Consider the following 27,076-nt stretch of genomic DNA (forward strand, 5'->3'; position numbering starts at 1 on the left):
ATGACTGCCTCCAGATGGTCCCTTGGTTGTATAAAAAAGTACTCTATGTATTACCCCCATCTGAGTGCCATGGCCTGCTTTTCACCAATATTATAAATCACAGTATAACTATAAAAACCCAATATATCTAGGAATAATCTCCAGGAAATATGCAGGACCTCTATCTGAAAAAAATGCAGAAAACTTTACTAATTAACATAAAAAATTTGATAAACAGAGAGACATATTATACTCCTAGTTGGGAAGATTCAGTACTACAAAGATATCAGTATTCTTCAAATAAACGACATATTTAATGCAATTTTAAGCCAAAATATCATCATGACTTTTTAATCATGAAGAATAATTTCACTTAGAAAAAGTAAAATTAAATTTAATTCAATTAAATGCAAATAATCATTACTGTGGGCTTTAAAACAATGATTGTCAAAGAATCTTTTGGCTTTATGATTTAAGTGTGAAAAAATTGTAACAGTGATTCAAGTATGATTTAAATCTTACGTAAGTGTGAAAAAGTGTAAATGTGACTTACGTGTGAAAAACTGTAAATGTGACTTAAATGTAAAAAATTATGATTTAAGTGTGAAAAATGTAACTGAAATTTTAAAAGGTTTCACTAGGATGTTACAGGACACATCTTCAAATGGATATGTCCACCTTGAGAGATCTTCAAACTTTACAAGGAATAAAATATAATTTTAATGGGTTCTTTTTCTCCATTTACAAAGTTTACTACATGTGAGAATATGTCTATGAATAATTCTCCTCTCTCTGATACCCTTTCACAATTGCCCTTCTCCTAGGTTACCAAAGAAAAGGCAGGCTGTGAACATCCAGGAAGGCAAAAACAAAACAAAACAACAAGGGGCAGAGAGGGACATTCAAAATATTGTTATCAGTATTAAAAAAAAGTGAATCTTCTCACTGTAGTAACAAATGCTTTTGCAAGTCATGTGGACACCAATTCTCTGAGTTCAGTAAAACTGAAGGCTGAGCTAAGAGGATTATTAGGTGACAGACCATTAAACATTACTTTTATGATAAATCACTTTGTAATTTGGGGCTATAATTCAGGAGCTCAAAAAAGATTCAAACTGCTAAAACAGTACCTTTTCTATTCCAACCTACTTACTTAACTGAACAAGCTTAATTTATACAAACATATATAAAAATAGAATATACTTGAAGCTGAACCATCTCATTCTAGGAATAATTCTCATTCATCTACAAATAAGGAAAATACTGTTTTCTGGGTTTTTTTTTAACATCTTTATTGGACTATAATTGCTTTACAATGGTGTGTTAGTTTCTGCTTTATAACAAAGTGAATCAGCTATACATATATATCTATCCCCATATCTCCTTCCTCTTGCGTCTCCCTCCCACCCTCCCTATCCCACCCCTCTAGGTGGTCACAAAGCACCGAGCTGATCTCCCTGTGCTATGTGTCTGCTTCCCACTAGATGGCGGAGGAGTAAGATGTGGAAAATATTGTTTAAAGCCCCTGTGTTCATTTCATTATTTGACGCATTTAGAATGACTTTACTTTTGATGTTTGATAACTACTTGTCAAATATTGTAGTATATTCATGATGTTTTATCAATTATACACTTGTACAGTTGTAAAAAACAAAAAACACCTCAAAACAAAAGAAGAAGTTTAAGGCTTAGACTGTTCTGGTGAAAGGAAATAAAAACATTTCAAGGTATATACACATTTGTTGTAGCAAACTTAAGACTGAACAAACAATAAAAGACTCCCAAAGATAAAACACTTAAATTAGGAAAAAATTATGCGGACAGAGTGGAAGGAAAATTTTAGGTGGAGAAAAATAAATGATGTAAAATTCAAAGTGTTAAAAAAGAGTTTCCTCATATAACTCATTTTTTAAAATAAATGATGGTGAGTGTCAAATTTCCATGGTATTTACCTTCTAGAGATATATGCTAAAAACTGGACCATCTACAAAACATTACAGATTATATTCTTTGCAACTACTGAAATGTATGATAAATAATTGTAGTTGGGGAAGACTTGTAGATGAATCAGCTTTCAGGGGAAGTCCAGGAGTTCATTTTAGACCTGCTGAGTCTGAGATTCTGTAAGACTTCCAAGTAGAGATGCAGAATAGTCACAGGGGAAAGAAGTACAAACTGGAAAGGTAAACGTTGGAATTAGCACAAACATGGTTTTAAATTTTAAAACTGTGAGACAGGAAGCATCATCAAAGAAATCAATGTAGGCTGAGAAAAGAAGAGGATTAAGGACTGAACCTGAGGCACTACAATAACAAGAAATCAGGGAGAAGAAAAGATTGAGAAGGAGCGGCTAGTGAAATAAGAAGAAAACTAAGAGAATGTGGAGACCTGGAAGCTGAGTGAAGAACATAAACTGTAGAGAAGGGAATGGTAATCAGTGGCAAATGCTGCTAACAGGTCAAGCAAGATGAGGGTTGAGACTTGATCGCTGGATTCATTTATCTGAAGATGAGCAGAGTGGGTGACGTTAAGGCCTGATAGGAATCGGTTTAAGAGAAAACTGGGCAAAAAGGAAATTGAGAAGTCGACATTAGCTGGCAGGGAAATTGAGATTAAGAGGAGGTCTTTGTGCTTGCTTTTTAATTTGTTTTTAATACGGAAGAATTAGCAGCATATTTATTTGTTGAAAGAAATGATCCGGTAAAGAACAAAACAAAATGCAATTTTAAGAGAGAGGAAAGAATCGTAAAAGCAATATCCCTAAGTAGGTATACAGAAAAGAGGTAATATAACAGGCTTGAAACTGCTATCCTTAGAAAGGTCTGCCTGCAAGGTTGGTTCCGGTGTCTGGGAACTTGGTTTTTGTGAGGGTTCCCACCATTCCCAGAACTACTAAGAGTGGCTCACTTTACCCCAACTGTTGGTACAAACTATGTAGTTCATGCTGAACATCTGCTTTCTTCCGGGACTACGGAATGTTGGTATGACATAGGCAGAAGGTTACAAGGACCAGCCCCCAATAATATCGTACAGCACTGAGTCTTTAATGAGCTTCCTTAGTAAACAGTACCTCCAATGTGGTGTCATACATTGTTACTGGAGGAATTAACTGCATCCTGTGTGACTTCACTGGGAGAGAACTCTTATAAGCTTGCTCCTAGTTTTCTCTGGACTTTGCCCCATGCATCTTTTCCTTTTGCTGATTTTGCTTTTATTATTTCATTGCAATAAAACATAGCCATTGAGTATGGCTACATGCTGTGTCCTGTGAGTCCTTTTAGTGAGTCAGCAAACCTGGGGGTAGTCTTGTTGACTCCTAAACGGTAGGCAAGAAGAAAGGGATCCAGAACACAAGCAAATGTGTTGGCTTTAGATAGAAGGATAAATAGTACATCTATGGTAAAAGGAAGAAAGGTAGATTATACAGGTGGAAGATGCTGGTAGATGGACAAATGTGGTAATGAAAATTAAGAATTTCTCTTCTACTTGCTTCAGTTTTCTCAGTGAATTAGAAAAGTGGTCAGCTAAGCTTGAAAATGGGGAGGATACATAGAAGGTGTGAGAGAGAAAAAGTTATAAAACAGTCACCCAGGAGAGTGGGAAACTGAATAAATTAAGGAAGTATGACTGCCAGATAGCACTGAGGACTGAGTTGAGGTCTATCGGCACAAATATGAGATAAAACCAGTAAGTGAATGGTATGTCTGTCTTTCTGCATGGTTCTAGCATTAGCAGGTGGAAAGTTGGGTTTAACTAAAATTGTTTTCCAAAGTTAAGTACAACTGAGAGATGGGCAAGGGATTTGATGGCACATGCAGTAGAGTATAATGTGATACGAGATTTAAACTGAATAAGCATAAAGAAGAGCATAAAGATAAGGAGCAGCAGTAAAAAGGAGTTAAGATAATTGCATTTTATCTGGTCCTGGTGCAGCTGAAGGAAGAAGAGTATTGGTCAGACATATTCGAGGGATTGGTCAGACAGTTGGATACTTTGAATGAGATTATAAAGAGTTGTAGTTATTAGTAATGACAAGTTCTAGGGGAGTGAATGGCTGAGTTAGAGACTAAGATACTTGCAAAAGGGAGTTCAAGGAACAGAGAGGCTAGGATGCCAAAATAATCATCTAGATAACCATTGAGATAATCAATACTTAAAAAGGGAGTATTTGTGGAGAGAGTGATGGTGATCCAGGAGCTAAAATTGTTGAGAAATAGAACAGAAGGCCAGGGACAGATTAAAGACAGCAACAATGCAGGGTAGCGATAACTCCGATGAGATTTAAAACTCAGGAGCTTCCAGGCTGAGCGAGGGAGGATAGACTGTAATCAACAATACGATAAAAGGAGAGCAGGCATTCATCCATTTCCAGAAAAAGCGTAAGGGAAAAACCACCACTGCTTGAGAGGACTGCTGTGGAAGGCACCAAACCCACACGAGGAGCTAGGCTTGAAGGGGACATTCAGAGAAGAGCTGAATATGGTGATAATGAATGAATTTTAGAGGCCTGGTGGAAGAGTTTCCAGGCAAAGGGTGGAAGAAATGGACAGAAATGGCTATGTACAGGGCCTTATGGGGATAATAGCTACAGTTTTTTACTTTATGTGACATTTATTTCCTATTGTAAGTATGTTAGCAAATGTGTGTTTATATGCTTACCCATATGAATTAATATATTAATTCATTATTTCAAATATCTAATATTTATTAAGCATCCATTATGCTCTAACTGCTGTTCTAAGCATTTGAGTATACCGTAATGAACAAGACAAAGTCCTTGGTTTTGTGAACTTAATTTATGGTGTTAGAGACAGTAAACAAGTAAAAAAAATGAATAAATAATGTAAGTTCAGAAAGTGATAAGGTCAGAAAGAATATAATGTCAAGGCTACTCAGATAAAATGGATTAATGAAAGTCAAAATGAAATTAAACACAAAAGATAAATATTATATTCAGATATACACCTCAAATTCTGGAGGTCACATTTAATATCAAAGGTGAGCTATATAAAAAATATATCAGTCACTTGGGAGAAGAAAAAGAAGTCACTGTCCAAAATATCCAAAAAATAAAATTGACTTTACACATCCATTCTTAGGCTGCGTATTTTGTAGTCTTTTCACTCAGTTTCCAGTAACACTCTGGGGCTGCTAACTTTTACAACATAATTCAGAGGAAACATCCCTGTCAAAGTATAGAACGTGCTTCTTATTATTATTCCCATCTCTCTTACATAAGTACTTACTGCCTTCAGTTCAGCTTCTTTCTTTAAGTCATCAACATAGGAAAGCACAAAATCAATTTGCCTAATCCCATCTCTGAAGAAGATAGAATCTTTGCTTTGTTCATCTTTTTTAAACTGCAGGAGACATGAATGACACAACTTTAAATTATAGTTTTACTTTCACATGGCAAAAACATGAAAGGGGTTAGCTAAAATTTGGTCAGCATATAATTTTTTTCAGTCCTGAAATGACAGATGAAGACAACCAGAGTTTTCATCAACAGAAGATCATGCTTATTTTAGAAAGTGAAATGCCATAAAGTTACATATTAAACAACAAAGACTCAAGATGAAGCTAAGCATATTTACTACATGCACACACAATAAAAATGCTACAATTATACCAAAACACAAAATGAATACATGTATACATTGATCCCAAAATGCATATTCAGAGAGACTTGTTATCTTCATTAAACAACGTACCAATTAGTCCAACAAATAATTCATGGTCACTCACTACTTTGGGGGTATAATTAATTATAGACCAATTAATGAATCTCACTGCAAGAACATAAACTTATGATTAATGCTTATATGTATGTTTTCATAAAGTTGCTACTTTCTAATTCAACTTTTAAAGGGCTAAAATGAAATCAACATGCAGTTAAAAATTAGAAAGCAAGTTAGCGTGCCAGCTGGCTTCACTACAAGTAAACTCTCATGCAAATCTCCTTTCAACATCAACTTCCTAAGTGAGCTAAATGCAATCCGCTGTTTAAATTTGTGTTATCAATTCTCTCAGTATAATCGTCAAACTTACAAATTCAGCTTTCACATGTGTAGTTCATTAATTCCTCCCCTTTCAAAACTGCAAAAACACTAGAGAGCTTCAGAAAGAAGAGATTTCATGTTTGACTGATTTGGTCTTCTTTATAGTTTATATATAATATGTAATAGTTAATATTTGGAATAGGCGACATATAATACCTAGAATGATGTAAATAGATGATGCAGTGCATGTCAGTGATCTCTCTAACCCTGTGATGCAAATTTATAACATAGGCAACTTTCCAACTGCTTTAGCTAACCTGTGATTGGGGAACTGGGTTTTTAATTTTCATAACTGGTATTTATATTAGTTTATGAGTTTCTTTTATGGTACTCTATGCTGTTTTTCATTCAAGTCAGGCCAGGCAGATCACCCATAAAAAGGCTTGGTTGTAGATCAGTCAAGTAAGAATAAGACAAAAATCTCATGGTTGATCTGTGGTCTGTGAACAGAATAACTGTATTTTATCTATATGAATGCATAACTGATGTGTCTCAGAAAGAACTAGCTCCCAGTGCACAGGAGGAAATGAGTGGAAAAAAGAATGAAGAAACACAAAATATTCAGGGAGTCTAGAGATTACATATCAAAATACAGTAATTCAAATGTTATGTCTGAGTTCTCTACACCCCAGTCAAAGGATACATAATCATCTCTCTTTTCCTAAAAGAAAGTAAAACAAAAAGAAAACCCTGAAAAAATTCAAACGGTTATCATGTTATATCTTGATTATAAATCATTAAAAAAAGGTGAACAAAACAAAAAAATTATTTGAGCTCTTGTAAATCATCACAGTATTAGCATATCTTATGAAATTCACCAAAATTTGTGGAGCCAACTGAGGAAGGAAAAAAGATACTAATTAGATTAAATATAATCAAAGCAAAAAATTAGAGGGAAAAAACAATAATCTTTTTGCTCTAAATCTGGGACGGTCATATTCTGTATGATAGAGGTTTTTTTTTAAACACCATATATTTATAAGCTGTCATATTGTTTGAACAAGCTAAATTTAGGTCCACAGAGAGTTCTGGTGATAGAAGATGTGCACATAGAAATCAACAAAAATCACACTCAAGAGTTCTTGTCTATTAAGGAATAAACAAAGTAACTAGAATAGTGAATCTAATTATTTCCTGAATGTTCAGTCAAAATAGGTGTATGTAATTCCCTTCTCCTGAAAGGTAGCCAAGGTAGCCTTTGGCTACGTAGAAAAACCCAAATATCTATTATTATGTCATATCCTAACTATAAACTGTAAAAAAATTTTTAAATACAGAGAAATCACTGGTAGCCTTGTAAATCACCATGAGGTACATATCTTAGGACTGTTAACAAAAACTGCTTGAAGCCAACTGGGGCAGAAAAACCTGATAATTCTGTTACATATAATTGAACACTATTAAAACACATCACTTTTGTTTTGCTCAGGACATGACATTAAGATCATTTTTTGCAGTGTGTATGAGGTTTGTATTTAGATTTGTATTTGTGTTTGATTTGTTCTTGGAAATGCCTGTTTATAGTGAGGCAAATATCTGGGTGGCTATTGAATGAGGTCGTTTTTCTGAGGTTTATAAACCTGGATTCTTGCTGGGGATTCGTAAACTTCTGAAACTATGTAAACTGCATGTGTGTATATGTGTATGTGCGTGTGTGTGTATTTATGTGTGTATGCAATTACATTTTTTTAGGAAAAGTTTCCAAAGCTTGAATCAGACCCAAAAAAGATTAAGAATCACCATTCTAAAACCCCAGTTGCCTGGGGAATAGGAATCAGTGACAAAGTCCCCCAAATCAATAGTATTCATTGCAACAAAAATGGCTTGGGCTAGCACTGCAGCACTAGCAATGCATCCAAAGCATAAGCAGCATCATTCAGCACTGGTTACCATAAGACGCCGCCTCAGGAACAAATTGTATCGCTTTGCAGACTGTGAAGCAATCAACAGAGAGTTAGCAAATCCTGCCCAGGATTAAAGAAAAGATCCCCTGCAAAAACAGACACGCAAACAAACAAGACCCTCAGTATGATCACTCATGTGAATATGCATGTGTATGTGTAATAATTAAATTGGAGGGTGGGAGAAGACAGAAGAAAAGAACAAGAAAAAAAAAGGAAGAAAACAATAAAAAATAAATGAAAGAAAAAAAAAGGAGACTTCAAAGTAAATTTCCCTAAATCCCTTTACAATAACTTTAAATAATACACATTTGTGGACCTGGATTAAGAAGAAAACAAAAAAGAAAGAGAAAAAAGAATAATGAAGGAAAACATGAGAATGGAAATGTAAAGTAAAATAGGTATAATAGGTATTCTGTTAAGTATGCCTATACACATCCGACAAAGAAAGCAAAATTACTACAGTTATTCTGGGACCATGTATGGTATGAAAAGTTTACCCAATAGTGTAAAATACTTCATTACTGAAAAAACACTGAAATTACCATTATCATGTACATGTGTGTGTAATTACTTTTTTTTTAGGAAGAGGTTCCAAAGCTTTAATCAGATCCAAAAAAGATTAAGAATCTTTCATTACCATTAAAATATTTCACTACCAAAATACTGAAGAAAAAAAGGAAAAGTCATTTGATTATTTAAATGCTGAGTTGTCTTCAGTCTTCAATTACCATGACCATTATTTTTAAAATACCAAAGCAATTAATTAAAAACATCTGGGATAATCAATATTTAAAAGAAAACCTATGGCACAAAAAAGGCAAGTATTGTATTTTATAGTATAATGAAATGATAAATTATCTAATAAAATGATCAATAAAGAGCTTCAGTTCTTGTCATGCAAAGTTTTGTTTAAACTGTTGTTTTCCTGGAATAGGCTAAAGAGACCTAAGCAACTGGTGACTAAGGCGGGAAACTCCCTGCTCTGTAAACTGATGAGCCTACTATGTATAGATGAGTTAATATTGCTGTTATTTAAAAACAACAGGGCTTTTCTGGTGGCGCAGCGGTTGAGAGTCCACCTGCCGATGCAGGGGATGCAGGTTCGTGCCCCGGTCTGGGAAGATCCCACGTGCCGCGGAGCGGCTGGGCCTGTGAGCCATGGCCGCTGAGCCTGCGCGTCTGGAGCCTGTGCTCCGCAACGGGAGAGGCCACAGCAGTGAGAGGCCCGCGTACCACAAAAAAAAAAAAAAAAAAAAAAAAAAGACATATGATGGGACAGAATAGAGAGTTTAGAAATAAACTCACACATACACAGTCAGTTTCCACAAAGGTTCTAAAGTAATTTATGAGGAAAAGACAGTCATTTCAATAGGTAGTGCTAAATATGCATATTTAAAAAGTAAATAAATTTAATTCTCACCATAAGTCATCTACAAAAGTTAACTCAAAATGAATCCTAGACCAAAAGTAAAAGTTAAAACTATAAAAGTGAAGAAAATCTGAGAAAATCTCCCCTACTTTGGTGCAGATAAATATTTCTTAGATAGAGCACAAGAAACATGGATCATAAAAGAAAAAGTATGAGAAATTGAACTTTGAAACTTTGTATTTTTAAAAACAGTGTTAAGTAAAGGAAAAGGAAAGTCACAGATTGGGAGAAAATGTTTGCAATAAATACAACTGACAAAGGTTTTGCATTCAGAATACATAAAAGCTTCTTACAAGTCAATAGAAAGATAATCCAATTTCTAAAAATACAGAAAAGATTAGAACATATAGTTAACAGAAGATGATGTATGAATGGCCAATAAGCCCATGAAAAGATGTGTAACATTATCATTCATCAGGAAAATGAGAACTGAAACCATGAGATAACCTCCATTCAATCACTAAAGTTAAAAAGTTGACAATATCAAGTGCTGGTGAGGATGTAGAGCAACTAGAATTCTCATGCATTACTGGTAGGAATGAAAAATATACAACCACGTTTTAAAATAGTTTAGCAGTTTCATATAAAGTTACACATACATTTTTCATATGATCCAGAAATTTTACACCTAGGAAATTCATGAAAAGAAATGAAAATATATGTCTATACGAACACTTCTCACACACGTTCCTAACAGCTTTATTTATAATGGTCCCCAAACTGAAAACAATTCAAATATCCATCAACAGGTGAATGGATAAACAAATTTTGGTATATCCATACAATGGAATACTACTTAGCAATAAAACAAAATAAAAGAAACCAAAAAACTACAGATATATTCAACAAGATTCAATTTATCAGTATCATTTGAAATTTTGGATGAGTCTCTGAACAAAAAAAGCCAGTAGCCAGACACAAAATAGTATATATTATTACATACATCATATAGTATGATTCCATTAACATACTACTTTAGAAAAAAATTAAAAAAGCAAATCAGCGGTTGCCTAGGGCAGAGGTGAAACAGAAAAAGGAAGCTTTTTTGAGGTAATGGAAATCTATATCTTGATTGTTGTGGTTTGTTAAAATTTGTCAAACCGTACACTTAAAATGGGTACATTTCATTGTATGTAATGTATAAACAATAAAGATGATAATTTTTAACTTGAACAACTAGAAGAATAGATTGTATGTAGCTAAGATATGAAAGACTTCAAAAGAGCAGTTTTTTGTCTAGGAAAAAATTACATTTTAGACATGTAAATCTTGAGATGTCTTTAGATATTTAAATGCATATGATGGGGAAATGGCTTGGATATTTAAGTCTGAAGGTCTTAATATTTAAGTCTGATGTCTATACTAGAAACTTAAATTTAAGTGTTACAACATATCATTGGTATTTAATGCCATGAGACTGAATAAGATCTCTAGGAGACAAATGTCTGAGTCCTAGAGCAATCATATCTAAATACATACGTAGATCAATTATAAATACTAATTTATATTCATACTTATTGCTTCTGGTTCATTTATACATTCTGGCTGGTTTGTGCCTATGTCAAGCATATCATTAAATATTTGGAATATCATCCCTGAGGTGAACAAGATCTACACCCCTTCAAAACCTGTTAACAGCATGTTGATTGTTACTAAGGCATGCCTCTAGTGTGCCTTTTTAATTCCCATTCCTCCTTCTTTAAACACTAAGTACTTTTCAAATTAATCCTCCCAACATAAATGGCACTCACTCTGAGACAGGTTCTTTTAGGTATAATTTTCTCCATTTTTCTGTGTTTCATTTAATGGTTTTAGCATCCTTCTAGCAATTTAGCTAGCCATTTAGGTACTCAATCAAATCCACTGTTGACTACTTTATTTAAAATAAAAGGTTAAATTATGTGAATTCCTCTGTATTTATAGAATCATTAGTAGTGAAGTTCTATCATAATAATGGTAGGATTAAATTTTTTCCAAAAGGAAAATATATCCAATGATATCCTGCTGGATATCTTTGGCTTGTCTCAGCAGAACCCTTCTCTATCCATCTCTACCCTGCTTTTTTTCTTGGGAGGGCGACTGGTTATACTGATAGATATCAAAGAGCTCCTTTGACTTCTGGCTTCCCACAAATGATTGGAAGGAGGGAAAAGAGTGTAAATGTCTTCCTTTCTGAGGCTGGATTCAGGAAGGCTGTATCCTTCCACTGAAGGTCATTAAGCCTCTCAAGAATGTCTCAAGTACATGACTCTCTCCTGGGATCTAATAATTGTTCCCTCCCAATTCCCTTCAGTTCTATGGATGATAATAGAGTCACGGTTACTAAATCTATACACACTGGGCTTTTCTGGCACCCCATATTTGTAAAAGTTTTTTTTTTAAGTCCTCCTCAAATTATCCTATTTTGAGTATGCCTAATAGGACCCTGATTGATACAGATTTTTCTTTTGTGATATTTCTATAACATTAAAAGAAAATTTCCCTGGAAAAATGGTTGATTCTGGGACTGACACAGGAAAAGTACAAGGACGAGATGAGCTTAGAGCATCTTGTAATGCCAGAAAGTAAGAAAAGCTAAAAACAAAGCAAAATCAATAGGGTTATATCAAAGGGATACAGGGATCAATCAAAAAGCTCTTAGTAATCAAAGCAAGGCCAATTTGAGCAACAAAGTAAATGAAGTAGTACTGAGTCTATAATACAAAATATAAAATAAATATCTCTGAGCTCAAACTGATATAAATAAATAGACAATGTATAAATAAACTGATGAATAAATAAATGAGACCTATTTCTCATACAAAAGAATTCCGAATAATTCATTTACCCTTAAGGAAGTGGAGCATAATTCCCCAATTCTTGAGTGGGCTGCACACAGTGACTTTCTTCTACAGTATAAAAAGGGAGAATAGAAAGAAAAACTTCACAGCAGAGCAAGCTGACAAATGTGACTTCAAGCCAGGCAATCAAGGTTAACATCAAGAATGGTAAGTCACGTGGGTAGGCAATGTACCCTTCATATAATGTGATGAAAAAAGCATTTTACTCCTATTGTCTCCCTCCCCAAAATGCACTACCTCAGTCTAATTATGAGAAAAACATCAGGAAAGCCATAACTGAGGGACATTCTACAAAATACTTGATAAGTACGCCTCAAAACTGTGAAGGTCATTGAAAACGAGAGAAGTCTGAGACACTGTCACAGCCAAAAGGAGCCTGAAGAGACAGGACAACTAAATGCAATGTGGTGTCCTGGATGGGATCCTGGAACAGAAAAAGAACACCAGGGAAAAACTAAGGGAATGTGAACAAAGTATGGACTTTAGTTAATAATGATGTACCAATATTGGTTCATTATTTGCAACAAATATATCATATTAATGCAAGATGTAAATAGGGAAAAATGTACATGACGTATAAGGAACTTTATGTACTATGTTCATAATAAATCTGTAAATCTAAAACTATACTAAAATACAAAGTAGATTAAAAAAGGGAAACCTACTGTTTAATTTTAATAACTTACTGTTTGACCAAAGACAATGTCATCATAAAGAATGAAATACCGTAAACCACTTTAAAATCATTTGGAATTTAAAACTTCAATTGTTAGTATATGACTTAATCGGGGAAATTATTTGTAACGTATCATGGGCAAGGGGATAATAATAAATATGTGACCAGCTCCAAAAATATCAAGAAAAAGAAAACCTAACAGCTTGACAGGAAAATAGACAAAGAAATATACACAGAATGATCCAGCAAAATAAATTAAAATGACCATCAATGTAGAAAAAGATAAAATGTCTCACTCATATTGAGAGAAATGAAAGTTTAAACTATCCTAGGATACAGAGCAAACTGAAAAAGCTCTCAACTGAAAAAGGTCCACTATCTATCTCTCTAACAGACAGGCAAACATCTAAACTTATTAATACACTGTTAATGAAGCTATGGAGAAATAGGACTCTCATATATTTCTTATAAATGCAAAACAGAGGGGAATTTGGCAATATATGGTAAAATTACATATGCCTTTATTTTTTGATACTTAAATCCTACTTAGAAAGATACATTTGGCCAAAATATTATAAAACTGATTCCCAAGGGTTAAAGACTAAAAAAAGAGAAAAGATTTCCAAGATTAAGAACAACCCAAACATCCATCAGTAAAGGGACTGTATGAATACACTATCCTAAACCCGCAAAATAGAATACTATGCCACATACTAACAAATTAGTGTGAAATTGACACAGTATATAGAGTGAACTCCAGGATATGTTTTTAAGTGAAAACCAAAGAACAGTGCAGTATATACAGTATGCTGCCTTCAAAGAAGCAGGAAGAATATAAATATACATATGTATGTAGACACACACACACACACACACAGAAAAGTAAAGGATACATTGGAAAGATAAACTAAATAAAAATGGTTACTACAGAAGGTTTAAGAGGAAAAACAAGGAAGAAATTTTCCTCTGAAATGCTTTGTTTCATAGTTTCAAACTGAGATAGATTTACCTTCAAGCTAATAAAGTCTAAGCGTCAGGGCCCCTTACTTGCACCAGTCCCTTCAAGGATTTAGGAAGGATTCTAGCAATGTGTTCTCACAGTCAAACATTTTTGTAAAAATTTTAAAGTAAATTATTGTCCCATTATTCTTCTTGAAAAGTGACACCAAGGGCTTCCCTGGTGGTGCAGTGGTTGAGAGTCCGCCTGCCGATGCGGGGGACACGGGTTCGTACCCTGGTCGGGGAAGATCCCACATGCCGCGGAGCAGCTGGCATGCCGTGAGCCATGGCCGCTGGGCCTGCGCGTCCGGAGCCTGTGCTCCGCAACGGGAGAGACCGCAGCAGTGAGAGGCCAGCGTACAGCAAAAAAAAAAAAAAAAGAAAAAAAGAAAAGTGACACCAAAATGGCATAAGCTTTAGGCTCCACTAAACTTTATTTAATTTACAGTTTTCAACTTTGGAATCGTGAATGTTTTACATGGTCAAAAAATAAACATAAATTAAAAAGAAAAATAAAAACAATAAAATTTCAAGTATTATAATCTGATCAATCCTACAACCTTCATTCTGGAACATAAAGATCAGTACTCTAGTGAAAAGGGAAACATCTGTACCAAAACTGTCAGTATAAGAGTATAACTCTATTTCCCCATCTTCCCAAACAGCATCTTTTATTTACTACGCAACTAACAAAAAATTTTGAATCCCTTTATTAACCTCTTAATTGATATTCAAATTTGATTTTTAAACAAACTGTACTTCTTCATGATTATTCTTAGGCATGTACGTACAGGTAAGAAGAAAAATGTATGGAGAGAGAATACTAAATTAGGCCTCAGAAACCTGAGTTCTAGTCTAGTCCAGGATCTGCCCCCCTAAACAAATGGATAATTTTTGTCAAGTCATTAAACTTCTCAGATCCTTCATTTTCTCATCTGTAAAACTGAGAAAGTAAAATGCTAGCAAAGTGCTGTGCTTTATGTGTCATTCTCATTAATGTGTCTGACGACATTTTTTTCCCATAAGAAACTGATTTTTTTCCAAAGTAATAAGTTCTCTAATATCATGTATAAGAACCTGAAAAACAACTGTGAACTCAGAAATAGTCATGATTGCTGACTACAAAAAAAACACCCCGTCATGTCCACGCAAGAAAGTACAGTACAGATGGCTGCTTACCCTTGGTTCTTCACTGATGAGAAAACTGGACTCTCTGCTGTTCAGGTCCTGCTAATAGCGTCATGGAGAAGATAGAATGCTGTTAATAATAATAATGCAAGTGGGGAGTATATAACTTTTAACAATAAAAACTCTAGGTTCTCTGTGCAGAAGTACTAAACCTACAACTCAGGGGAGCTCTGAAGCACCTGAAATTGGATGCAAAACTGCGTGTATATATGTGTATACATGTGCATGTGTGGGTGTATAATGTGTGTGTATGTTTATGCGGGGAGAGAGAGAGAGAGAGAGGGAGCTTGAGAAAGAATGAGAAATTTGTAGGTAGCTTTAACAAATCATAAAAAAAATTCTGAGATACAAGAAATGATTAAGAAGTACTACATTGCAGAGAAATAACAAGGAGCTCCAATCTTTTAATGATGCTGAATCCTGACCGGCACCAAAAGGAAGGACATAATTAATTGGCTATTTTAGGCCTTTCACCATTTGTTTGAAATTATTAAAGTGAATACCCTAGAAAATGCATCACCAGAATTCTTAAGGATTTATACTTATAACCCAAGAGAAAAGCCATACATAGATATAAATACACAAAACCACTTGTAGTTAAAGTAATAGTGATGCCTCCCTTGGTGTACGGTGGATTTAAATCTTCACGCTCCATGATAGCCCGCACACCACAGCACGTACTCCTGAGATCACTCAAATATTTCGCTTTCTCTCCCTCCCTCTCTCTCTTTTCCTCTTTTTGTCAGTCTAGCTAGAGGTTTGCCAATTTTATTACCTATCAAAGAGCTAAGTTTTTGTTTTAATGCTTTTCTCTAATATTTTTCTGTTTTCAACTTACTGATTACTGCTCTTATCTTTATAATTGCCTTCCTTCTGTTTTTATTTTGCTCTTATTTCTTGAAAGGGAAGCTTATTATTGATTTAAGACTTTTCCTCTCTACTAACATAAATGTTTAGTGCTACAAATTTGCTACAAATTTCCCTTTCAGCATTACTCTTGCTAGATCCGTCAAATGTTAATATGTTGCATTTTCACTTTTATTCAGGTCACTTTTTTTTTTTGTCTGTTTGTTTTCATTTTGTTTTTTCCCTTAGGTTTTCTTTGACCCTTGGATTGTTTAGAAGTGTGCTGTTTAGTTTCCAATAGTTGGAGATGTTCCTGTTAACAATGGTTACTGATTTCTAGTTTGATTACATTGTGGTTCAAGAACACATTCCATTATTTCAATTATTTTAAATATGTTGAGGTTTGTTTTATTGCCCAGAATATAGTCTGTATTGGCACGTGTTCCATCAGCACTTGAAACAGGTGTGTATTTTGCTGCTGTCAGGTGGAATACTATATAAATGTTGGCTACATCCTGTTAATTGATGTGAGTTCATCTATATCTTACTGATTTTCTATTCAGTTGTTCCATCTATTATTGACAAAAGAGTGAAGTCTCCAGTTATAATTATAGATTTGTGTATTACTCCTTCCCATTTATTAGTTTTTGCTGCACATATTCTGATGCTATTATTTTGTGCATGCAAATTTAGCACTGCTATGTTTCATTGTTGGGTGGATTCCTTTTATCATTATGTCATGTCCTGCTCTGTCCATGGTAATTTTCTTTACTCCAATGTGTAATCGGCATTAATGATGTGATATTAATATAACACTCATGCTTTCTTTTTGTTAGTGTTTGCATTAATTTTCATCCATAAGGTATATTTTTAATCCTTTTACTTGCATTTTTTAATCCACTTTGCCAAACTCTTTTTTCTTTTCAATTTGTGTGTTTAGACTATTTACACTTCATGTAATTACTAGTGTATTAGGAATTAAAAGTTCTGCCATTTTATTTTTGTGTTTTCTGTTTGTTTCTTCTGTATTATGTTTCTCTGTTTTATTTTTCATGACTTCCCATGGGTTATTGGAAATATTTTTATAATTCCATTTTGATTTATCTAAACAGCTTTTGAGTATATCTCTTTGTATAGTTTAAGTGGTTGCTTTGATATTAATTACATTACATATACATTATTTATCACAGTTTACAGTATACATGTTTTACTTGTCAAATGAAGTATAAAACCCTCACTTCCCTTTACAATCCCAAACCTTCTTTGTTTATAATTGTCGTAACTATTTCTCTGCATATATTGAGAACCACATCAGACGTTGTAAAGTTTTTACTTCAACTTTCAAAACATAATTTTGAAAACTTGAGACAGAAAGTCTATTGCATTTACTCATGCTTTTACTCTTTCTGTTGATTTTTCCCTTCATCTCCATGCTACAAAATTCCTTATTTTATCATTTTCTTTCTGTTAGAGAACTTCCTTTGGCCAATCTTTTAGAATAGATGTGCTGGTGAAAAATTTTTTTAGCCTTCCTTCCTTTGTGAATGTCTTGATTTCTCTGTTCATTCCTGAAGGGTATTTTCACTGGCTACAGAATTCTGATTTGGCACTGAGCTCTTGAAAAAATCTGTATTGCTTCCTTTAGCCTCCATGGTTTCTAATGTGAAATCTGCTGTCATTTTCATGGCTTTCCCCCTAGAGTTAAGTCCCTAGCCAGTTTGTCTTCTTCTCTAACATTCACAGTCTTATTATGTTTGTTTTACATATAATATCCAGGGTTTTTAGCTATACTTAGAAAAAGAAATAGAGAAAATTTTGTCTACTCCATCTTTCTAGAAGTAAGAGCAACAGTCACTTTGGAGCTAATTCAAAAATATACCCATTTAATAACTCTAAACCTTATCAGCCATTCTTCATCTTTGTTTCGGAGAAGTGCTGTCTTTATTCCAACATACTTTATATTAAAAAAATATATATGCTAGACCTAACTATAGGTTAAGTCTAAAGGGAGTTTGGTATGATAGTGCTATTCTCATAGGGTTGAACATTTCCCTGGCACTTACTGCCTTCGTATAAAAGTAACACTAAAAAAAACTAAAAATTATGACATATGCTATTTCTAAAATACTATGGTTGCTCTTGAAATGTGCAGAGGTAAGGAACAGTATAAATATGACTTGAGAATGTTTTTTGTTACAGAAGTTTAAGTTTGGAATATACATGTAAATATGAAAGATACACAAAGAAGCAAAGAATATGAAGTAATTCATAATTACTTGAAGTTAACTTGAGCAATACATATAAAGATCTGTAAGAAGTATATTATTGCTATGTCAATATGAACAAAATGAAAATGACAATATTATTATCATTCAAGTTGCATCAGTCAATCTCATAAGATAAATCTTTCCTCAGTCTGCTCCAAAGACATATAAGCTTAAATTTTTGATGTTCTTTATTTTCTAGATAGTTGTCTTAATTCACTAACTCACTCAATAAATATGTTCTGGGCTTCCCTGGTGGTGCAGCGGTTGAGAGTCCGCCTGCCGATGCAGGGGACATGGGTTCGTACCCTGGTCCAGGAAGATACCACATGCCACGGAGCAGCTGGGCCCGTGAGCCACGGCCGCTGAGCCTGCGCGTCCAGAGCCTGTGCTCCGCAACGGGAGAGGCCACAACAGTGAGAGGCCCGCATATCGCAAAATAAATAAATATATAAATATGTTCTTTGTGCCACATTACATCACTTTAGTTGTGGGGCCTATGCTTTATGACAGTGGTTTCCAAACTTTAATGGCAATATGAATAACCTGGGGTGCTCTTTTTAAATCATGATTCCCTAACCTTATCCCCAACAATATTGATTAGTAGTCTGAGGTTGGTCCCAGGAGTCTGCATTTTTAAGAAATTCTTTATATAATCCTTATTCAGGTGGTCTACAAATTACACTGTAAAAATAACTGGACCAAATGATTTTCATAGTTTATTCAATTCTCATATTCTATTTTTCTTAGCATTTTGGTCATTGAGCTTCTAAAGGATCCCAGAACTTCTAGAAATCTTAAGTCAACCAGCTAAATGAGCCAGTTTATCCAGCTAAGTAGCACACAGCCAACCCATTCTGGTAAGTTGTGTTTCCCAGGGTGGGAATTTGAGTCACTCCTAAAAAGCTATTTTTAAAGAGACTTTTTCTATTTGGCTGTTTCTCCCTAACCCAATTCAAGGACATCCAACTCTATGAGTATGGCTCTGGGTCAACTACAGCCTAACAGAAAGATTATTTTATCTGAAATACTTTTAGAATGCTTACACTCTGTATACAAAAAAAAAAATTAAGTTGTTATTATCTATTTGCAAGTTTATATAAATAAAATAAGGACTTTGCTTAAGAGAATCCTATATTTTTGCAAATTGTATTTAACTTTATTATTTATAATTTTATTTAATATATTTACTTAATTCGGGTTGAGTAACTTAAACCCTGGCATAGTCATCAATAAGCACTTATCAGGTTCAAAATGGCAGTATAAGGAGATCCTGAACTCACCTCCTCCCACGGACACACCAAATCTCCAGCTATAAATGGAACAATTCCCTCTATAAAATGAAAACTACCTGACTAGCACCTCCAAAACAAAGGATAAAAGGGCCACAATGATGAGGGTGGGAAAAACAGAAATGCAATCCCACCAAAAATCCCACTCTTGGGTGCGGCTCACCCATAATCAGGAAGGATCTCACAAATATGGAGCTTCTTCCTGAGAAATGAGGGGTTTGTGCCCCACATCGGGCACCCCAACCCTTGGGACCTGCACTGGAGGGACAAGCCCCCAAAATGAATGGTTTGAAAACCAACAGGGCTTATGTTCAGGAGACCCAAAGGGCTATAGGGAACTAAGATTCTACTCTTAAAGGGCTCATCTATAGACTCACTCACTCTGGGACCCACCACAAAAGAAGCAGTTTGAAAATCACCTAAATTATACGTGAAAAAGATTCATTTGCCAATCTTAAAGCATCTATCAGAGGGGCAGGGCCTGTTAGGACTCTCTCTAGGGATAGAGGTGTTGGTGGGGGCCATTTTTGCCCTCTCCCTCTACCTTGCTAGCACCAGTGGGTGCACACAGTGATAGCACTCTCCCACTGTCCAGCTAAAGCCAGTGGGAGTGCCTCGTCCCTGCACCCTCCTGCTCCATCACTAAAAGTAGTGGGTGTGACCCAGCCCTGTGCTCTCCTGCTGCCTCTAAAGCCTATCACTAAACCAGACTTACACAAAATGTTAAAGGGACTTCTTTAAGCTGAAAAAACATGAGCACTAATTAATAACAAGAAAATATATGTAAGTAAAAATCTCACTGGTAAAGATAAATATATAGTAAAAGTAGTGGATTATTATAAAGTTAGTATGAAGGATAAAAGACAAAAGTAGTAAAAATAACTATAACTACAATATTTAGTTAAGGCATACACAAAATAAAAAGATGTAAAATGTGACCTCAAAAACATAAAACATGTGAGGGAGTAAAAATGTGGCGTTTTAAAATGCATTCAAACAACTAGCTATCAATTTAATATGAACTGTATGTGTGTACACACACACACAGTCTAATATATGTGAGTTTCATGGTAACCACAAAGCAAAAATCTATAGTAGACACAAAAAAGATAATGAGAAAGGAATCCAACCATATCACTACAGAAACTCATCAAACCACAAGGGGAGAGAGCAAGAGATGAAGAAAGGAACAGAGAGGAAAACAACCAGAAAACAATGAACAAAATGGTAATAAGTACAATTAATGTAAATGTAAGCAGACTCAGTGATTATTATGAACAATTATATGTCAACAAATTGGACAACACAGAAGAGTTGGAAAAATTCCTAGAAACATACAATCTTTCAAGACTGAATCAGAAAGAAATAGAAAGTCTGAACAGACTGATTACTAATAAGGAAACTGAATAAGTGATCAAAAACTTCTCAACAAACAAAATTCCAGGACCAGATGGCTTCACTGGAGAATTCTACCAAACATTCAAAGAAAATTTAATATCTATCATTCTCAAACTCTTCCAAAAAATTGAAGAAGAGGAAACACTTTCAAACTCATTTTATGAGGCCAGCATTAGCCTGATACCAAAACCAGACAAGGACACCACAAAAAAAAAAAAAAAAAAGAAAATTACAGGCTAATACACCTCTTGAACACAGATGAAAATATCCTCAACAAAATATTAGCAAGCAAAATTCAAAAATACATTAAAAGGATCATATACCATGATCAAGAGGAAATTGATTCAAGGGATGCAAGGATGGTTCAACATCAGCAAATCAATCAACATAATACAGCACATTGACAAAACAAAAGATAAAAGTCATATGATCATATCAAAGATAAAAATAAGATACAGAAAAACCGCTTGACAAAATTCAACATCCATTTATGATTAAAAACTCTCAACAAAGTGGGTATAGAGGGAACATATATCACCATAATAAAGGCTATATATGACAAGCCCCCAGCTAACATCATACTAAACAGCTTTCAGCTTTTCCTGTAAGATCAGGAACAAGAAAAGGATGCCCACTCTTGCCACTTTCAGCCAACATAGTATTGGAAGTCCTAGCCAGATCAATTAGGCAAGAAAAATAAATAAAAGGCCTACAAATTGGAAAGGAAAAGTAAAACTGTCACTATTCACAGATGACATGAGTTTATATAACCAAAACCCTGAAGACTCCACCAAAAAACTGTTAGAACTAATTATTAAATTTAGTAAAGTTGCAGGGTATAAAATCAATACACATGACTCATGTACCACAATGTTCACTGCAGCTCTATTTACAATAGCCAGGACACGGAAGCAACCTAAATGTCCATCGACAGATGAATGGATAAAGAAGATGTGGCACATATATACAATGGAATATTACTCAGCCATAAAAAGAAACAAAATTGAGTTATTTGTAGTGAGGTGGATGGACCTAGAGTCTGTCATACAGAGTGAAGTAAGTCAGAAAGAGAAAAACAAATACCATATGCTAACACATATACATGGAACATAAAAAAAAATGGTTATGAAGAACCTAGGGGCAGGACGGGAATAAAGACACAGACCTACTAGAGAATGGACTTGAGGACATGGGGAGGGGGACGGGTAAGCTGGGACAAAGTGAGAGAGTGGCATGGACATATATACACTACCAAATGTAAAATCGATAGCTAGTGGGAAGCAGCCACATAACACAGGGAGATCAGCTCGGTGCTTTGTGACCACCTAGAGGGATGGGATAGGGAGGGTGGGAGGGAGGGAGATGCAAGAGGGAAGAGATATGGGGATATATGTATATAGAGAGCTGATTCACTTTGTTATAAAGCAGAAACTAACACACCATTGTAAAGCCATTATACTCCAATAAAGATGTTAAAAAAAATCAATACACAAATATTAGTTGCATTTCTATACACTAACAATGAGTTCTCATAAAGAGAAATTAAGAAAGTAATCCCATTTACAATTGCATCAAAAAGAATAAAATACTTAGGAATAAATTTAACCAAGGAGGTGAAAGACCTGTAACACACTGATGAAAGAAACTGAAGAGAATACAAAACAATAGAAAGATATTCATGTTCATGGATTGGAAGATTAACATTGCTAAAATGTCCATATTACCCAAAGCAATCTACAGATTAATTCAATCCATCATAATTCCAATGGCATTTTTCAAAGAACTGAACAAACAATCCTAAAATTTGTCTGGAACCACAAAAGACCCTCAATAACCAAACCAATCTTGAGAAAGAAGACCAAATCTGGAGGCATCATGCTTCCTGATTTCAAACTATATTATAAAGATATAGTAATCAAAACATAATGGTATTGGTATAAATACAGAAACATAGATGAATAGAACAGAATAGAGAGCCCAAAAATAAACCCACGTATATGGTCGATTAATTTATGACAAAGGAGCCAAGAAAATACAATGTGGAGCAGATAGCGTCTCCTTCAATAAGGGCCGTTGGGGACACTGGACAGTCACATGCAAAATAATGTAACTAGATCACTATCTTACACCATACACAAAAATTAACGCAAAATGGATTAAAGAATTAAATGTAAGACCTTAAACCATAAAACCCTAGAAAAAAAATATAGGTGGTAAGCTCCTTGACATCAGTCTTAGAGATAATTTTTGGATCTGACTCCAAAAGCAAATGCAATAAAAGCAAAAATAAACAAGCAGGATTACAACAAACTAAAACGTTTCTGCATATCAAAGGAAATCATTAACAAAATGAAAATGCAGCTTACTGAATGTGAGAAAATATTTGCAAATCATATAACTAATAAGAGGTTAATATCCAAAATATATAAGGAACTCATACAACTCAACAGCAAAAAAATAAATAATACAATTTTAAAAAATGAGCAGAGGATCTGAATAAACATTTTTCCAAAGAAATACAGATGGCCAACAGGCACATGAAAAGACGTTTGGCATCATTAATCATCAGAGAAATGCAAATGAAAACCACAATGAGATATGACCTCACACTTGTCAGAATGGCTATCATCAGAAAGACAAGAAATAACAAGTGTTGGCAAGGATGTAAAGAAAAGGGAATCCCTGTCCAGTGCGGATGGGAATATAAATTGGTACAGATACAACGGGAAAGAGTATGGAGATTCTTCAAAAAATTAAAAACGGAACTACCACAGGATGTGACAGTTCCACTTCTGGTTATTTATCCAAAGAATATGAGAACACTAATTTGAAAAGATACATGCACCCATACGTTCACTGCAGCATTATTTACAATAGCCAAAATGTGGAAACAACCTTAAGTATAAATGAATGGATGATTAATAAATAAGATGTATATATATATATATCTATATATTATATATATGCAATGGAATACTTCTTAGTCATAAAAAAAGAATAAAATCTTGCCAATTGCTACCATCAATGGACCTTGAGGATATTACATTAAGTGAAATAAGTCAGACAGAGAAAGACAAAAGACTGTATGATTTCACTTGTATGTGGAGTCTAAAAAACAAAACAAATGAGCAAATAGAACAAAACTTACAGAGAACAGACAGGCGGTTGCCAGAGGAGAGGTGGTTGGAGGTAGGCAAAATGGGTGAAAGGTGTCAAGAGGTACAAACTTTCAGTTACAAATAAGTCATGGGGATGTAATTTATAGCAAAGTGACTAGTCAATAGCATGGTATTGCATATTTGAAAGTTGCTAAGAGAATAAATCTTAAAAGCTATCATCACAAGGGACTTCCCTGGGGGTCCATTGGTTAAGACTTCACCTTCCAATGCAGGGGGTGCGGGTTCGATCCCTGGGGGGAAGCTAAGATCCCACATGCCTCGGGGCCAAAAAACCAAACCATAAAACAGAAGCAATATTGTAACAAATTCAATAAAGACTTTATAAAAATATAGGAGCCTTCACTGAAGCTGTTTAAAAAAAAAGCTGTCATCACAAGAAAAAAAAATCTGTGACTTTGTATGATGATGGATGGTAATTAGACTTACTGTGGTGATATTTCACAGTGTATACAGATATGAATCATTATGTTGTATACTTGAAATTAATATATTATATGTCAATTATGCCTCAGTAAAAATGCACTAATCACATACTACTAATAACTTTAACAAAAAAAGCTATCAAATATTATACCTGCATTATAGTCAAGCAAAGTATTAAGCCAAATACTATTATCTTGCATATCAAGTCTCAGCATTTCTGAGTTTATATCACAGAAAGCCTCAAAACAAATCCAAACTTATGGTTGCTCCCTTATAACATCCAGAAAGATTCAGTATTAAATCTGCATGAAACATGGAACTTGCTTTACTTACTTAAAAATGAACAGGTTGGAGGACAAAACATTAAGAATGTAGTATGAGTAAATAACTGGAGTACAAAGACCTAAGTATTCATATGAAGTGCATTTCTAACCTTGGCTCAATTTTTTGTTCTGACTTATAGGAGGCTAACACATATATTTACCTTACCTCACTTACTTCAAAAAAGCGTTCTCCTCTACTGGCTCTTCTCTCTAAATTAAACAACAACAACAACAAAATCATGTTAAAATGGCCAACCAATCACAGTATGTTAAAAGTCTGCATAAGGAGAAAATAGGAATTCAAAATTTAAACAAAAGAAGTCAAAAGAAAATAATGTTGGAAGAAAACATCCAAGATCTTCCTGGAGCTAAGTTGTTCAAAACAAACTCAAAAGAATTCAGCACCAAAAACTGTCTATAATATAGAGGAAAATCATCAAATACTAATGTGTAGGTTATAATCTCACCCACTAAGAAATAAACTTAACTCTGATGAATACAGTTGTAATTCCATAGCCACACAACTGCTGAGAGGAAAACATTCAGTAGGGATGTCCATCCCTCTCTCTTTGTTCCCACCATGTGAGATTTATTATTCTATCAGTGTGTTTTCCTGGAACTGAACCACACTGGTTACAAGTGAAGTACTAACAGAGGACTACCAGTTTTAAATAGGCCAAATTACTTTCCTGACACAGATATCTTCATGATAGTTATGTGCTGAGTCATTTGGACTGAAATACATCTTCAAATAAGTTTCTGATGCTAAAAACTGTTAAATATAGAATTCTGATTCTTATTCTCTAGGGACTCCAATTTGCAAAACACTGAGAAATATTTCACAAGTCAAAAACTTGGGGGAGAAAATCACAATGGGAATGGAATAAAATATTGCTACCACTTAAGAGTCATCCACAGTAACTGTAATTTTAGGAAGTGTTAGTATATATTCTGAAAATACAGAAAATATAAACCTACCATTTGTATAGTTTCTTTTCTTTCCCAATTTTGTTTATTGTGATAAAACACACATAATATGAAATTTACCATATTAACCATTAACAAGCATACAGTTCAACAGTATTAAATTCATTCATAATATTGAGCAACCATCACCAACATCCATCTCAGAACTCTTTTCATCCTGTAAAACTGAAACACTATACCCATTACCAACTCCTCATTCTCCCCTTTCCCAGCCCCAGGCAACCACCATTCTACTTTCTGTCTCTATGATTTTGACTACTCTAAGTACCACATGTAAGTGGAATCATGTAGTATTTTTCATTGTGTGAGTGGTTTATTTCACATAGCATGTCCTCAAGTTTCATCAATGCTATAGCATATGTCAGAATTTCCTGCCTTTTAAGGCTGAATAATATTCCATTGTATATGTATGCCACATTTTGCTTACCCATTCATCCACTGATGGACATTTCTGTTGCTTCCACATTTAGCTGCTGTGAATAATGCTGCTATCTACATGGGTGTACAAATATCTCCAAGATCCTGCTTTCAATTCTTTTGGGTATATACACAAGGTGGAATTGCTAGATCATATGGTAATTCTTTTTTTAATTTTTTAAGGAATCACCATACTGTACCATTTTACATTTCCACCAAGAGTGCACCAGGTTTCCAATTACTCCACATCCTCTCCAACTTTTGTATTTTTTTCTTTTTGATAGTAGGCATCCTAGTGGATTTGAGGTGGTACCTCTTTGTAGTTTTGATTTGCATTCCCCTAATGATTATGATGTTGAGTATCTTTTCATGTTCTTCTTGGCCATTTTTATATCTTCTTTATAGAAATGCCTATTCAAGTCCTTTGCCCATTTTTAAATCAAGTTGTTTGGTTTTTTATCGTTGAGTTTTAGGAGTTCTCTAACTGGATCAGATATATGATTTGCTCACATTTTATCCCATTCTGTGGTTTGCCTTTTTACTTTACTTGCAGTGTCTTTTGAGGCACAATTTTTTTTCATATTTGTGAGGTCAATTTGTCTATTTTTCTTTTCTTGCCTGTGCCTTTGGTGTCATATCCAAGAAACCACTGTCAAATCCAATGTCATGAAATTTTGTCCTATGTGTTCTTCTAAGAGTTTTATAGTTTTATGTCTTACATTTAGGTCTTTGATCCATTCTGAGTTAATTTTTGTATATGGTGTTAGGTAAGGACCCAACTTCACTTTTCTGCACATGGATATCCAAATTTCCCAGCATCATTTATTGAAAAGACTGATCTTTCCCCATTTAATGGCCTTGTCATCCTTGTAA

General features: G+C 34.5%; 1 protein-coding gene across 15 annotated transcripts in view; it reads right to left on the reverse strand.

Annotated features, from left to right (window-relative positions):
• The window catches only part of ANO5 (anoctamin 5), a 98,488-nt gene that overhangs the window by 62,351 nt on the left and 9,061 nt on the right, over nucleotides 1–27,076 (reverse strand). For 2 of the 15 annotated variants that reach the window (XM_067749602.1, XM_067749601.1), the window contains exons 2-5: nucleotides 24,966–25,009; nucleotides 15,066–15,116; nucleotides 7,929–7,970; nucleotides 5,226–5,339 (exon numbers count right to left, since the gene is read on the reverse strand). In XM_067749602.1, coding sequence (XP_067605703.1) covers nucleotides 5,226–5,339; nucleotides 7,929–7,970; nucleotides 15,066–15,116; nucleotides 24,966–25,009 — 251 coding nt within the window. The remainder of the gene's footprint in view (nucleotides 1–5,225; nucleotides 5,340–7,928; nucleotides 7,971–15,065; nucleotides 15,117–24,965; nucleotides 25,010–27,076) is intronic. The other 13 variants (XM_067749606.1, XM_067749604.1, XM_067749603.1 and 10 more) reach the window with 13 other exon arrangements.

Source organism: Pseudorca crassidens, chromosome 9 (assembly GCF_039906515.1).
Source record: "Pseudorca crassidens isolate mPseCra1 chromosome 9, mPseCra1.hap1, whole genome shotgun sequence".
NCBI lineage: Eukaryota > Metazoa > Chordata > Mammalia > Artiodactyla > Delphinidae > Pseudorca > Pseudorca crassidens.